The sequence below is a fragment of the Netta rufina genome, assembly GCF_964035555.1.
Source record: "Netta rufina genome assembly, chromosome: 4".
NCBI lineage: Eukaryota > Metazoa > Chordata > Aves > Anseriformes > Anatidae > Netta > Netta rufina.
Window position 1 is genome coordinate 44271204 of NC_140127.1, and position 13895 is coordinate 44285098.

Sequence of the window (13895 nt, forward strand, 5' to 3'; positions counted from 1 at the left end):
GTACAACTGTAAAAAACCTAGTTCCAAATTTTGCACTCGTGTCAAAATTCCTGAGTAACCAAACCAAATATTAATCGTGAAGTTAAAAATCAAAATCTGTGCTTATTAACAATAGCTCAATCATCTATGAAATTAAAATACATGAAAATAGTCAAAGGAAGTAATGAATTCAAGGAAGGAATGAATTCAAGTGATTCCTGCTTATTGCTGTGTAATACATGCCTCCAAAATTGTAGTAGGTATGCAGATGACTGTTCATTAGCGTACATAAGATATGTTTACAAATAATCATTCTAGAAAATGATCTGGTCTTTTGTATGTATACATTTATTACCTCTCTATATACTTACTGCCTCTAAATAATTTATATTAAATAAAAAAGATAAAAGGGAAGCTTTGAGGAACTTCCTATCATATCACGATGAAGTATGTGAAAAAATGTATCTGTATCTAGTCAGAGAACAGCTTGCAAATGACTGCAGATAGATTGTTTCTATTTGATGGCTTCTAGATGATCACTCTTTTATCTACTGAATTTAAAAAGGAGCTTGCATAAGACCTCAAAGGTGAGGATTCTGCATTTCTAAGCCTTTCAGTTTATACATCATTGTCATATTTATCTCCAGACAACAGTTAAATCTTTAAAAGTACCTGTGAAGTTTCATGCAACTGTCAGCTTCTTGTTGTCTGCTCCCATGAATGGATAAATGTTCTTATAATGGATAGATTATTTGAATGCTAGTGACATCTTTAGATGAATTACACCACATAACTGATTGATTAATATATATACTTTAAAAGATTTGGTTGACCTTAAGTCATAGATGTTAATGCTCCATTCATAGGGAAGGCAAATTGCTTAATTCCAGTGACAGATGCAAAGAATCAAATTGCTTTATTTTTTAAATTAAGCCTGTGGAGTTTTTATTTGTGACTAAAATTCTTAATACCAATATGCAACTGGTAAGACTGTATTACCTCTGTAGGTAATACAGGTATAGTTAGGAGTAAAGATAATAACTTTTGTATTTGATAAAGTTGTTTACTAGTCTTTATGATTTGTTCTGTTACGAATAGCTAAAACCTCAAGTATATGATAATCATGATAGGCCAGACAAATATTTTGACTGTAGGTCTAACTACTGCTAATCTGAATTCTGAGTAAAACTAAAACTTCTAAAGAAATCTTCTCGACTGTGAAAATATTGCTTCTCTGTCTCAAAGAATAAAAAGTACTTATGAGAGAGTATTGAAAGACAACATTTGTTAAAGCAATCTGGTTTTATTTTAAAAAGAATAGCATTAAGTTTGTTGTTGTTTTCTCCTTATTAAACGTGACCGTAGCTAGTGACTGGAAAATGCATTTGGTTGAATCACATAAAAGAAATTCTGGTTCTCCCGTTTGTCTATGAAGTGCACAAGTATTGGATATTGGTTAGGAAGCATTCAGAAGTACACAGGCTTTAGTGTTATTAATCATCAGAGAAGAAAAACAGAAATATTTGATCTCATCTTCAGAGTCTGCCAAGTTTGAATGTCATTTAAAATGAAGAATGTGAAGAAATAGCTCTAATTGACCTGTACCTGAGTACTGATTTCTGTTTATCTCGGGCAATAATTGTAGTCTGCACAGGACTATTCTCATACCAATCAGAGAATCCTATCCCCTTCTTTATCTGGTTGACTTTGAGTGTAGAATTACAGGTGTATTTGGTGTTTCTGGGTCTTGTCTCAGCTGACATCCACAAGTATTTTATCTTTCAAATCGTGAAGTTATTTAGTTCTTGGCATGAGAAAGCTATGCGTGTGTAGGTGCTTTCGTACTTTTAAAAGACTTATTTTGAGTGTTAAGTTTAATGGCTGAAAGTCAGGCAGGCCAGAGTTTTGTGTAGGCCAGATCACTGTGTTTGTCTAGTCCAGATTAGTGGTTTGGCTTGTAAAGAGAACAGCTAGCTGCTGCAGTCAGCCAAACTTCTTCATTACTGCACCATTATTTTCCATTCCTAATATCTCTGGTTAAAATTATAAAAATTCCTTAAGAGAACTTAAGCATTAAAAGACCTTAATGCTTAAGGGTATTAAATACTTTTTGAAAATGCTGCTCTGTATCTAGAAAACAGCCACCTCTCTACAAGAGGAAATTTATTACTCTGAGGAAGTGTTTGTCTTCTCAAAGGTCAATTTGACATGCTGTGCAGCACAAAGGTGATTAAATTTACTGAATATTTTCTTAAAGTGTAGATATTTAATCTTCTTTCAATAACTAGTTTTCTGGAATTTTCTGCTTCAAGATCTGTCAAAGTCATTTGTTTTTTTTTGAGTTTGTATGTAACTTAGTCTTAATTCCTAATGAAGTTAATTTCATTTAGAAGAAATTCAGTTCTGTGTATTTTAGGTTTCTTTGTCTCTGTGCATGTACATATTTGTATAATACATTTAACTGAACTTCTATACAGTTAAGGACACAAAACTCCTTTTCTTTGATGGGAACTCCATATACAGAGCACCAGCGGCTGAGGATAGATGTGTAAAGTTGTCAAGTGCTCTATGTGAACAGATAATGTTCCAAAGCATATGTCACAGATTATAATTTTGTTATATCCGTTAACCTTTTGCCCATCCTTACTTGCTGTTGAATGCTGTCATCACCCTAGATTATCCCTGACTAAAAAAGCACTCTTGCAATTCCTTTTCGGGGCTGCCCTGTTGATCACCTGGCACGGAGTGTTGCATGTGTGATCCAGATGGCCCCTTTGCCTCCAAATTCCTCCCCAGGTGAGCTGTCTTTATTCCACCAGAGCTGTGTGGTGGTGGATTCACCTTTCTTCCTCTCTCCCCTGCCCCAATCTTGTTAGGTGTTATACTTTAGCGTAAGCGTTCTAAACACAGACTTTTTAGAATAATACAGAGATGACTTTTTAGAATAATACAGAGATGACTTTTTAGAATAATACAGAGATGACTTTTTAGAATAATACAGAGATGACTTTTTAGAATAATACAGAGATGACTTTTTAGAATAATACAGAGATGACTTTTTAGAATAATACAGAGATGACTTTTTAGAATAATACAGAGATGACTTATTAGAATAATATAGAGATTATTTTTTTATAAATCGTTTTGTAATCCTTACAGTTCAATGTCTGAAAAAAAGCCGTACTTAGAAGATTATAAATGGCCTGGGAAAGATTCTGAGGGACAACGATATTGCCATAATTATCTATTTGCTTTTTAAGGAAAACGATTGCTTTTAAGTTTCATACATACATGTGGTCTGATGTTCAGTGCAGTCTTTTCCTGATGTTAGTGAATGTTGACCTAGACCAGTGGTGCTGAATACCCCAACTAATTCAGCAAAGAAGTATTAGTGCTTAAAAAAAAAAAAAAAAGAAAAAGGAAAACATTTGATAATTTCACTGTCTAATGCAAATTCTTTATCCCTCAATACAATAGTTCCAATAAAGTCAGAAAGCAAGAAAGTGTGTACAGGAAGGGAAGTGTAAACAATTGAGAATTTCATACGAGTGACCAAGCAAGCCATGGTCGTGGGGACAGTAAATATGACTCAAAATTACAAAATTAAACAGAATGAAATAAAAGTAATGGCCATATAAGATTTGAAACAGCTCTGTGAGACTGCTTCCAAAACTCAATGTAACAGTTCATTAAATGCATACTTTTGCATGCTGTTGACTACCTTGTTTGTGCCTCTGTCTCATTCACTGGTCTCTTCTGACTTTTGTTAAACTCTCTTCAAATTAGGACTATTTCTCCATTGCATGTCTGTGAAATACAGTAACCTTTTCTCATTTGATAGGAAGGTGTTTATCTCCTGTAAAATACATATTTTGTTGATCTTAGTCAAGGTCATTGTTTCAAAGTAATAACTTTTTTTTCTTCCATCAGGTTTCCACCTGATTTTATAATTAGCTTTTTTTGTGGCTAAATTAACTACAGGGACTGCAAACTGTATTGTGGAAATGGCAACATATAGGACTAATTTGCATTATTTTGTCTTAAAGTCTTTAAATGTATAGCTTTAGCTACTAAAAACTAATAATGAGTGTTTGGTTTTGTTTCTTAATTGCTTTGCTCTCAGAGGTGTCTGAGTTTGGGAAATCTGGGTGCTCAACTTACTGTAAGTATTGCCTTATTGCGCCTTTGATTACAAATGTCTCATAGGAAAGTGTCCACCTCAGGTTGAATTGGAATGGAAGAATCTGGTCTTTAGAATTAACATTTTATGCTCTATTAAGGTCCAATAAGTATTAGGATCTCAAACTAGAGATATATACACTTGAGAGAAAAAAAATATACCAATTCTATCATGACATTTTTTCAGATCAAAATCCCATATGGTTTTCCATCATGGAATTGTTTTTCATAATCCTTGTATTAGGGTTACATTTATTTTTATTATGTTAAAAGCTTTGTTTTTAGTCATACAAAATCTGGAAGTAGAATGTCTAGACTTTGAATTACATTAAATCCACTGCAATTTATCTAAGGATTATTTATTTGGGGTTATTTGTGCAGAAGTGCCATTAATGTGTTGAGCAGTTTGTTCTTGGACAGCAGGGATGTGACAGTCAGCTGTAACTTGAGGGTAATAAAAATGTTTATTAGGACATGTTGATTGGACAAGCTGCATTTAATATGTCTACTGGATTTTGATGTTGTAGTAAAGTTAGTGTTTAAATGTCTTAGTGAAGACTGCATATCATAGTCTCACTGTGGTTTTACGGCAGAGTTGTGAAAAATAGCATAGAAGGTAAGCCTTTTTTAAAGATACTTTCCAAATATGAAGTGTCAGGAACAAGGCTTAGTCATGTATCTGTGAATTAAGACTTTTTTCCACATTACCCATATTTTTTAATAAGTAAAATAATAATAAAAAAATCTTGGTGAAATAACACTAATTTTGAAAACTTTCATTCCAATTGACTCCAGTAAAAAGACATAATATTCAAAAAGTGGTGCAATGGTATACTTCAGTAGGATATCCTTGGAAGGATTTATTATTGCTTCCAAACATGAAGATGTTTCTATATTTTATATATATTTATATGTAAAAATATATATGTGTATGTTACAAAAATATAGTAAGAATAGTAAAATATAGTATGCATGTATACTAGTGCAAATAGTATAACTGTTAATCAATATCTTTTAGCATCAGTAACTTCACCTTAGGTGCACCCCCTTCTTAGATGATTTCATCTGTGGAGCTGCTTGAAACTGGTCTTTTTCAGGTATAACATATTGGTATGAAGTCATACTGTTGCCATCTACTGGCATCTGCTGAAAGCTCTTAAGACTGTACTCATCAGGTATAATGATCTCCATGGTTAATTTCTGAAGGACACTGTTTATCTGTTTACTGAGTTTCAGACAAACTCAAAACCATCCCTTGGAAGCAAAATACTTTCTTTTTAGAGAGACTTGGGTATGGACAGAGAGAGGGAGGAAAGGTGTAACTCCTGCCTGTAAACACTCATCTACTTACAAACTGCTGAGAGCTTTAGCTTCTACATTCAAAAGCCTTAAAACATAAAAATGTCTGCTGAATTAATTAAATATTTGAGCACTGACAACTGATGGAGTGCTTGAAGGACAAAGGTGTGGATTAAAGACATAAAGGGTCATGAGATAGAGTGTTATATTTCAAACTATTCAGTGAAAACACAGCTATGACATGGTGATTGTTCCTGTTAAAAAAAAAAAAAAAAAAAAAAGGATAAAAGCCAAATTCACATAATTGTGCTTACTGAGAGATGGCAGAGTACAAAGGGAAAAATATTTAAATTTTGCACATATGTTACTACTGAGTTGCTGTCATTGGGTTGTCTAAACAGTAAGAAAAAAGAATAGAATATTCTACTGAAGAGATTTTGTATCCCCTTATTACATCTTCTAATCTCTGCTGTCCTCAAGTCTCTGCACACCCTGTGACTATATGGAGATTTTATGTACTGCATTGGCTATTGGTTGATCAGCCTTAAAGTATTTGGAATTGGTCCTTCTAAAGAGCTATTTCTGTATGCTGTCTTCATTACATACCTTTTGTGAACCTTTGACAACTTGTTCACAAGAAGGAAAACATCCTGTATCTTCCCTCTGAGTAATCATGTAGGAACACCTCATGCAGAGAAAAGATGAAGAAAAACAATAAAATTCTCTGAGTCAAGATTAATATCCCTGTCAGAAGGGACTGTGGGGTTTTAAATGTTAATCTCTGTTGCTGCCACTCTCTTAAACTAAGATTGTTGGCTTATCAGTGAAAGATTATTATTTTTTTAATTGTGAAATATAATTTATCTTACCTTTTTTTCTGGGATTGAGTGTTTGTGTTTTTAAGTGTTCACAAGATACTTGAACTATGCTAATTCTCTCTGTATATGCAAAGGTTCTCTGTGCATTGACATGTCAGATGGAGCTTTATTTCATCTGTATTTTATACAGGCTTGTTACACCTTCAGCATTATGATTTTTGGGTAAAAAATTTGAATTTGTTAGTAGAAAAGTAGTTATGGTAACTTGATCGGTTAAATTGTGTTTTTGTATTTGAAACGTCCTGCAATTTGCCCTTAAAGCTTTGTATATAGGGAAGAGGGAATGATAGAGTGAGATTCCAGTACATAAACTAAAGAGTTAAAAATTGAAACACCATTGGGGAATTACAAAGCCTGAGCACTTATTGCAAATTATCAAACTAGTTTTAATTGTGTGAATCCGAATAGTTTGTTATTTATATTACATTGGGCTTGGTAAAATTAGCCAAATAAATGCTAAATGACACCAGTTTAATGAACTGTTAAACTAAATACATTTAAGATATGGGATGCTGCAAGGGAGATGCTAAGAGCCTTCTACTTTCATTTCAATTACAAATTGTGACAGAAAAATGTCAGAAACTTTCATAGAAAAATATTAAGTAGCTTTTAATGCAGTTCAGATGTTGCATTAAAAAAGAGTGAGTTTTATGTTTAATCTGGATTCCAACCCCCAGACTGTAACGGAATCATAGATTGGGTTGGGTTGGAAGGGACCTTAAAGATCATCTAATTCCACCCCCCCACACCCCCTGACGTGGGCAGGGACACCTTCCACTATACCAGGTTGATCAAAGCACCGTCTAATCTGACCTTAAACACTCCCAAGAATGGGGGCATCCACAACTTTTCTGGGCAACCTGTTCCAGTGCCTTACCACCCTTAGAGTCAAGAATTGCTTCTGAATATCTAATCTAAACCTATCCTCTCTTAGTTTAAAACCCTTGTCCTACCACTACACTCCCTGACAAAGAGTCTCTCCCCGTCTTTCTTGTATGCCACCTTTATGTACTGGAAGGTCACTGTAAGGTCTCCCTGAAGCCTTCTCTTCTCCAGGCTGAACAACCCCAACTCCTTCAGCTTGTCGTCACAGGAGAGGTATTCCAGCCCTTTGATCATCCTTGTGGTCCTTATCTGGGCTCTCCCCAACAGGTCCATGTCTTTCTCATATTGTGGGCCCCAGAGCTGACTGCAGTGCTCTAGGTAGGGTTTCATGAGAGCAGAGGAAGGGAATCATCTCCCTTGACCTGTTGGCCATGGTTCTTTTGATGCAGCCCAGAATATGGTTGGCCTTCTGGGCAAGTGCACATTGCCGGCTCATGTTGAGTTTCTTGTCATCGACTATCCAGGTCTTTTCCTCAGAGCTGCTCTCAATCCATTCTCCGCCCAGCCTATGTTTGTGCTTGGGATTCCCCAGCCCATGTGCAGGACCTTGCACTTGGCCATGTTGAATTTCATGAGGTTTGTATGCACCCACCTCTCAAGCCTGTTCAATAATGACCGGATATGAAATAAAAGTATTATTTGGAAGCAGTCAATGCCCAACCATAGAAGTGACCTTGTGCAGAATGTTGTTTGGGCAAAGGCAGTAGGTTTTTGCTTCTGTTTCTGTTTCTTTCTTTCTTTTTTTGTTGTTGTTCGTTTGTTTGTGTCATTTTTTGTTTTAAGTCTCTCCCTGAATATTCGTATCTTGCTAGGACAAAAATGAGCACTGAAAAGTAATACTTTGAACTAGTCCTGCAAAGTGCCCTCATGGGCCTTTTTTTTTTTTCTTTTTTTTTTTTTGGGGGGGGGGGAGTGATTTTCCAGATTCTTAGAACTCTTTTTGTTTGAATTGAGTGTGAAGACAAGAGCAGAAAAAAAAAGTACCTAATTTTGTCAAATAACCGTGCTGCAAGACCATCGTGAACTGAGGACGTACATGTATTTCTGGATTCTTATGCTTTTCTTGTTTTCAGGTGAGCGTCCTTACCAGTGTCCTTACTGTGACAAAGCTTTCAGCAAGAACGATGGATTGAAGATGCATATTCGCACCCACACAAGGGTAAGTGTAGCTTAATTGCTTTTGTGGATACTTTTGAATTGTCAAATGAATCACATATGAGGAAAAGTGAATACCTCCTGTTTACACAGAGATTAGGGTATACCAACTGAGTTATTTTATACTTACCGAAATAAAAAGCAAAGATTTAAGTCATTAACTATTAAATTCTGACTCCCTTCTGTATTCCGTGTTTTATGCTAAAATAATAGTAGTATGAACTTTCTTCCTGTAACCTGTGATAGTGTATAAGTACAAATGAATGTCTATGATTTGTTTCCTGAGAAAACAATAGTAACGAGGCTTCACCATGCTTTAAACTTCAATATTCAGTGCTTTGATTCTTACTGTCTCCTTAAAATCCAGTCACTGTGAGCTTTTAGAGAACTTTCCTCGTGCATGACAAACATTAAACTGGAAAGAACTTGGTGATTTAACTGAAGGAAAAATAAAAGACAAATTGCATATGTTTCTGAGATTATTCTTTAACCTCAAGTCTAATTTATCATAAAGGTTCCCTGCTTTAGGGACGACATTTGTCACTTCATTGACATTTACTAGAGGACAAAGGCGAAATCTCAGCCCCACTCAGCCTTTCATTCCTTTCTAGATGGAGAGCTACCTTCAAACAGCCAACTGTGAATTCCCTTATTAAAGGGTGATCTCCAGGTGAAATTAGACAGGTCTAAGCATTCTGTATGCAACCTACGTTTGACCACCCCTTCCACCATAAGAAAACAAACAAAAAATTAAGAAGTAAATCCTAGCCTTTGCTGGTAATTCCCTGGGAGATGTTACTGCTTACGAAGGTTAAGGCATCATGGAGGCCAAACCCAGCAAGTTCTTCGTTAGGATATGGGGAGGGTGAAAGTGAAGTTAGTGGTCCCCATAGGCAAACCTGCACACAGAATAGCTTTTTGAGTGCATAAAGGTAAGATCAAAGCTGTTTGTTTAATTTTCTAGCCATTTTACCCAGGCCTTGAGGGCATTAGCTGGAGGTTCTGTATGAAGTGGTAGCTCATGTACCACAAACTTTAGTTCAGAAGTAATCATTACTTTGTGCAAAGCTTCATGGTGTTGTATTGGGAACAACTTAGTCCCGTGTTATTAGTTGTTTCTGCCTCTTTCCAGCTGCTAAATCACTTTAAGAAGTGCTATAATTTTTTTTTTCTGTTATTGCTGTCCCATATTACTGTTTCTTCACCGGGAGAAATTTCATTGCTATATATGTTCTATATGGCTGTGAATGTGAGGAAGAGTAAACAAAACCTGCTCTGTAGTAATACAAAGCTTATTTTTTCCTGATTTGTCTTAGTGTGAGTAAAAACAACAAAAAATCCCATGTAGAAAGAAAATAGAGGGGAAAAAAGCGTAAGAATAGGCCATTAGAGCCCTTAATGATGCATCTCCATTGAGTATAGTGTTTTACAACAGATGATGATTTCTTCCAAAATACGTGATTGTGAGTGAAGCTAGAGAACTTTACAAACATTATCTTCAGTGCTTAAAAATGGTAAATTAACTGAGAGAGTTTACTTAGAGCAGAAGTGCAAATCCTACTGTCTTAGGAAATACACTGCTTCTTCAGCGTGCAGTATTTCTTGATAATTCTATATTTTCCCTGATAGTTGTATTTATCGGTTTTAGTTAACCACATGGTGCAATAATAAAGCACTCAGATGTATTACATTTACAATCAAAAATAAAGGGAGGGGGGAGTATTTCAAAGTAGAGATACTTTAATTTTGTTGAATGAAGCACTTAGAGTTGTTCTTCAGCTGAGTATAATTTTGTGGTATGTTTGTTGCTCTACATTGTGCTTGAAGCATAATTATATCTTGGAGAATTTGCTTTTTTCTTGTCGGCTTTTGGCTGCTCACTTCTACCTCTTCTATATAATTTGTTGCTTACATATATTCCCATATGTGATCAACTTTGGCCACCCTTTTATTTATATACATATAAATTTTATATATATATATAAATATATATATATATAAATATATATATATATATATATATATATGAAAAATAAACAATCTTTGAGATTTGCCACCTGGTTCCAAAATGCTTTCATCAAATTGGACAGGAAGGCAAATTGAGGACTTACGTTGATATGAGAATAGGAGGAAAAATAAAATTATTAAAGTACTACTTATGAATGATAGAAAAACAATTGAACCAATGCTTATTGTTTAGGTAATGGGAAAAGAGAAGAGTCAGGAAACCAGCTTTTATGGAGTGGATATTTGTTGTTAATTTATGTAGGTTTTATAATTAGGGACAGACATTTTATTACACAAAGGCAATAAAATCTGAGTTAAAATGTATCAGAGTGTACTGTAACAGTATTTAGTCAAAATATCTGTACAGAAAAAAAAGTGTTTTCTGTACAGCTCAGTTCATGACAAACATGATATAAGTGTTTCCATGTACTAGAACTATAGTGGTCATCTAGGTATGAACAGTTCTTATTTCAATTTTCTTTTAATTTTTCTAAGCACTGTAAATCTTTACAGTTATGCTACGTGATTTAAAATATGGAGGCACAATATGATTTTTTTAGACCTTGGTTTGTGGTTTTGCTTCTTTTTGCTGTCATGCTGCTTATATGCTACTCCTACATGAGTATGCTACTCCCAAATAAGCTTCTCTGTGAAGCTCATTTACATATAAATGACATTTTATATTAATTTATCCCCAAAAAAATTTTTTTCACTTTGCAGTAATAAGGCCTAATATTGAGAATGTTAATATTACTAGCTCATTTTAATAACCTAAGCCTGTCGCTATAATCTTGCTTGTCCCAAATTTTCCTCTTCTTCACCCTTCAATGCCACGTTGAATATGTAAATAGAACTGGATAGCTAAAAAGATTAAAATCCTAGTAGGAGGGAAAAAAAGTTAATTAGTATTATTAACAAAAGCGATATAAGAAAAAAACAAAGCTTATTACGAACTTTCACAGATTTTGAAGTCAGAAGGAATGGCTATGTTGAGTCTGTTCTGCAAAATGTTGTCCGTACTGTAGGATAATAAGCTGTGCTTTAATTGCTCAGATAAGTAAATATTAGTACAGGTACAAAGGAATAAATATACATTTTAGGTGGTGTGATTCAGACAAATGAAAGAGAGCAGAGTGTGGTGAAAGGAGGTTGGGTACTTGGAAGGAAAAAGAAGGGAGAGGGGGAGAGAAATTACTGAAAGGTAAATTGTAAAGAGACCAGTACTTACAAGACTTGTTATGGCAAAAAGATGAAGATTCATTTAATGTTTGTAGTATGTCGATGGTTGTCAGGACTGCAGCTGTTGGCCTTCAAGATCTATAGAAGAGGTGCTGAAAAACTTAAATAATCGATTCTGGAGTGCTTGGTGTTGTTTATGCATAATTTTTGAGATTTGCAATGTATTGAGAAGAGGAAAAAAAATAGAATCCAGAAAAATGTTATATACAAAGCACACACAAAAAAATAGAGCAATCCCCTTAAGTAAAAAGCTGTTTTATACGTACATTATATAGTAGTTTTGTAATAGCAAGATACGTGCCTTGAGGTTTCTCTGTATGCAGGGATTTGTTCAAAGTTCAAAACTGTGCAGTCTGAAATGCAGAGCTCTGCTATGTACTGCCTGTGTTCTCTCCTTTTTTTTTTTTTTTTTCTCTCCTTTCATTCCTTTTCATTTTTCTCTGTGGAGTATATGCTACCTGCTAGAGAAGGAGGTGGGAATGCTCCTGTAGTCTTGGCCTTTTGGTTATGTTCTCCCTTCACTCAAGTTTTGTGTATGTGATCATCAAGACGTGCAGAGATTAAGATGGCTTACTTTATTACATAAAAATATGTTAGGCTATCAACCTTGCAATGATGACCTGGACTGCCAGTTTTGAGCATTTTAGATCTTTAACTAAGAGAAATAGCTGAAATGAAAATTCTGAGCTATTGACGTGTAAGCCTTTTTTGGAGTGCACCCAGTCATACTGTAGCATCTCTCAGGTTCTCAGGGTGGTTGTGGTGTAGTTCTTCATTTTGGAAATCAGAGGCTACGTCTATGGTAATGAGTAATACAGTGCAGTACTAGATGTGTACAGTGAAACAGCTGTGGCTGAAGACCTCATGTTTATGTTGTATGTGTCTCAAGGATTTTACTGTGGGTTACGTGTAGTCTGGTCCTGTGAACTGAATGTACAATGGCATTCCCTGGTATGCATCTTCTGGTTTATTTTTTCCCAAAATTAATCCAGGTCATGCATTCTAAAATATTTTGGAAATGTGCACCAAAGGGCAGTAAGAGAGGACATCTGGGAGATGTGCTTCAAAAGCAAACACCTGATCTGCACGTGAAGACTGAAGTAGATTTTTTTCTAACTGTACTGTGCAAGAACTTTTACAGTGAAGGATTATACTTGTGCACTAATAGCTTGAAACTCCTCAGTATGATATTAATTCACTATAACTTGTTCCGTGATCCTAAGCCATTTAAACACAGGCTAAACTAAAGATTAGGTAATTAAAAATGGACCGTGTTTGCCAATGTTTACTTCTATCAATTCTAAGAGCAAGAAACGCCATGAAGTCAGACTTGAAATTTCTCTTTAGGGGTGTTTTTTTTTGTTTGTTTGTTTGTTTTTTCAAGACAAAAGATCATACAGATAATGGCTATTCCTTTTTTTAATCCTTTTATTTTGAAATTTATTCTTGCATACCTTCTGAAAAATGTCTGAATAAAAAATAAATTTTATACATTCTGAAGGTGTTTTTGTATCAACTAAACCTAGCAATGTGAAATTAGCATGATCCATAGCATTCTTCTTCAAGAGCTATTCTTGTAGATATCTTGGAAAAAAAAAAAGTCTTTTGATCAGAAAAATTGTAAAGTAGCTTAAATGTAATAATATGACATTCAACAAGGAAAATGTCATTGTAGAGATTAAATCTAGATATATTTTACCAGTGGGATTAAATGCCAAACCTGATCCTGTGGATCAGGGAAGGCTGCTGGAAAAATCATTGTAGAAAGTTGATTAAGGTCTGACAGCTGCTAAACATAGTACAGCCTGGGTGGCCACAGGTGTCAGCTCAAACTCTGGAGTAAACAGGAGGTAAGCCGAAACCCCTATTGATAATGGAAGGAGAAAATAGCAACCACTCAATATTAAAATTTCACCTGAGTGCTGATTTGCTTTTATAGATGTGTTTGTTTTGTTTATTGTATTCTTAAGAAGAAGAAATATTACAGCCTAAGAAAATGTAAATGAGGAACTAATTGAACTTATTAATTAAATGAATTTACAGGCCATATCAGCTTCCAACCTGTGCCCCAAGTAAACTTTAGATTTTCCCTAAGGCTTTATTCAGTGCTTGACGAAATATTTTATAGTTTGAGCTCTAACAATTACATTGCAGTATTTTCTCCATGTTTATGTTTGGAAATAATAGGTGCCCAGAATTACTGTTATGTCAAATTGATTTTTTCAGTAACTCTGAAAATGTAGCTTTATTGCATTGTTTCAGTTGAATAAATTG

At 34.8% G+C, this 13895-nt stretch overlaps 1 protein-coding gene across 1 annotated transcript in view; it reads left to right on the plus strand.

The window, feature by feature from the left end:
• Positions 1 to 13895, plus strand: part of PRDM5 (PR/SET domain 5) — a gene marked incomplete at both ends in the record, with an annotated part of 85030 nt that overhangs the window by 58327 nt on the left and 12808 nt on the right. Inside the window, one exon of the mRNA XM_084285991.1 lies at positions 8294 to 8379. Coding sequence (XP_084142117.1) covers positions 8294 to 8379 — 86 coding nt within the window. The remainder of the gene's footprint in view (positions 1 to 8293; positions 8380 to 13895) is intronic.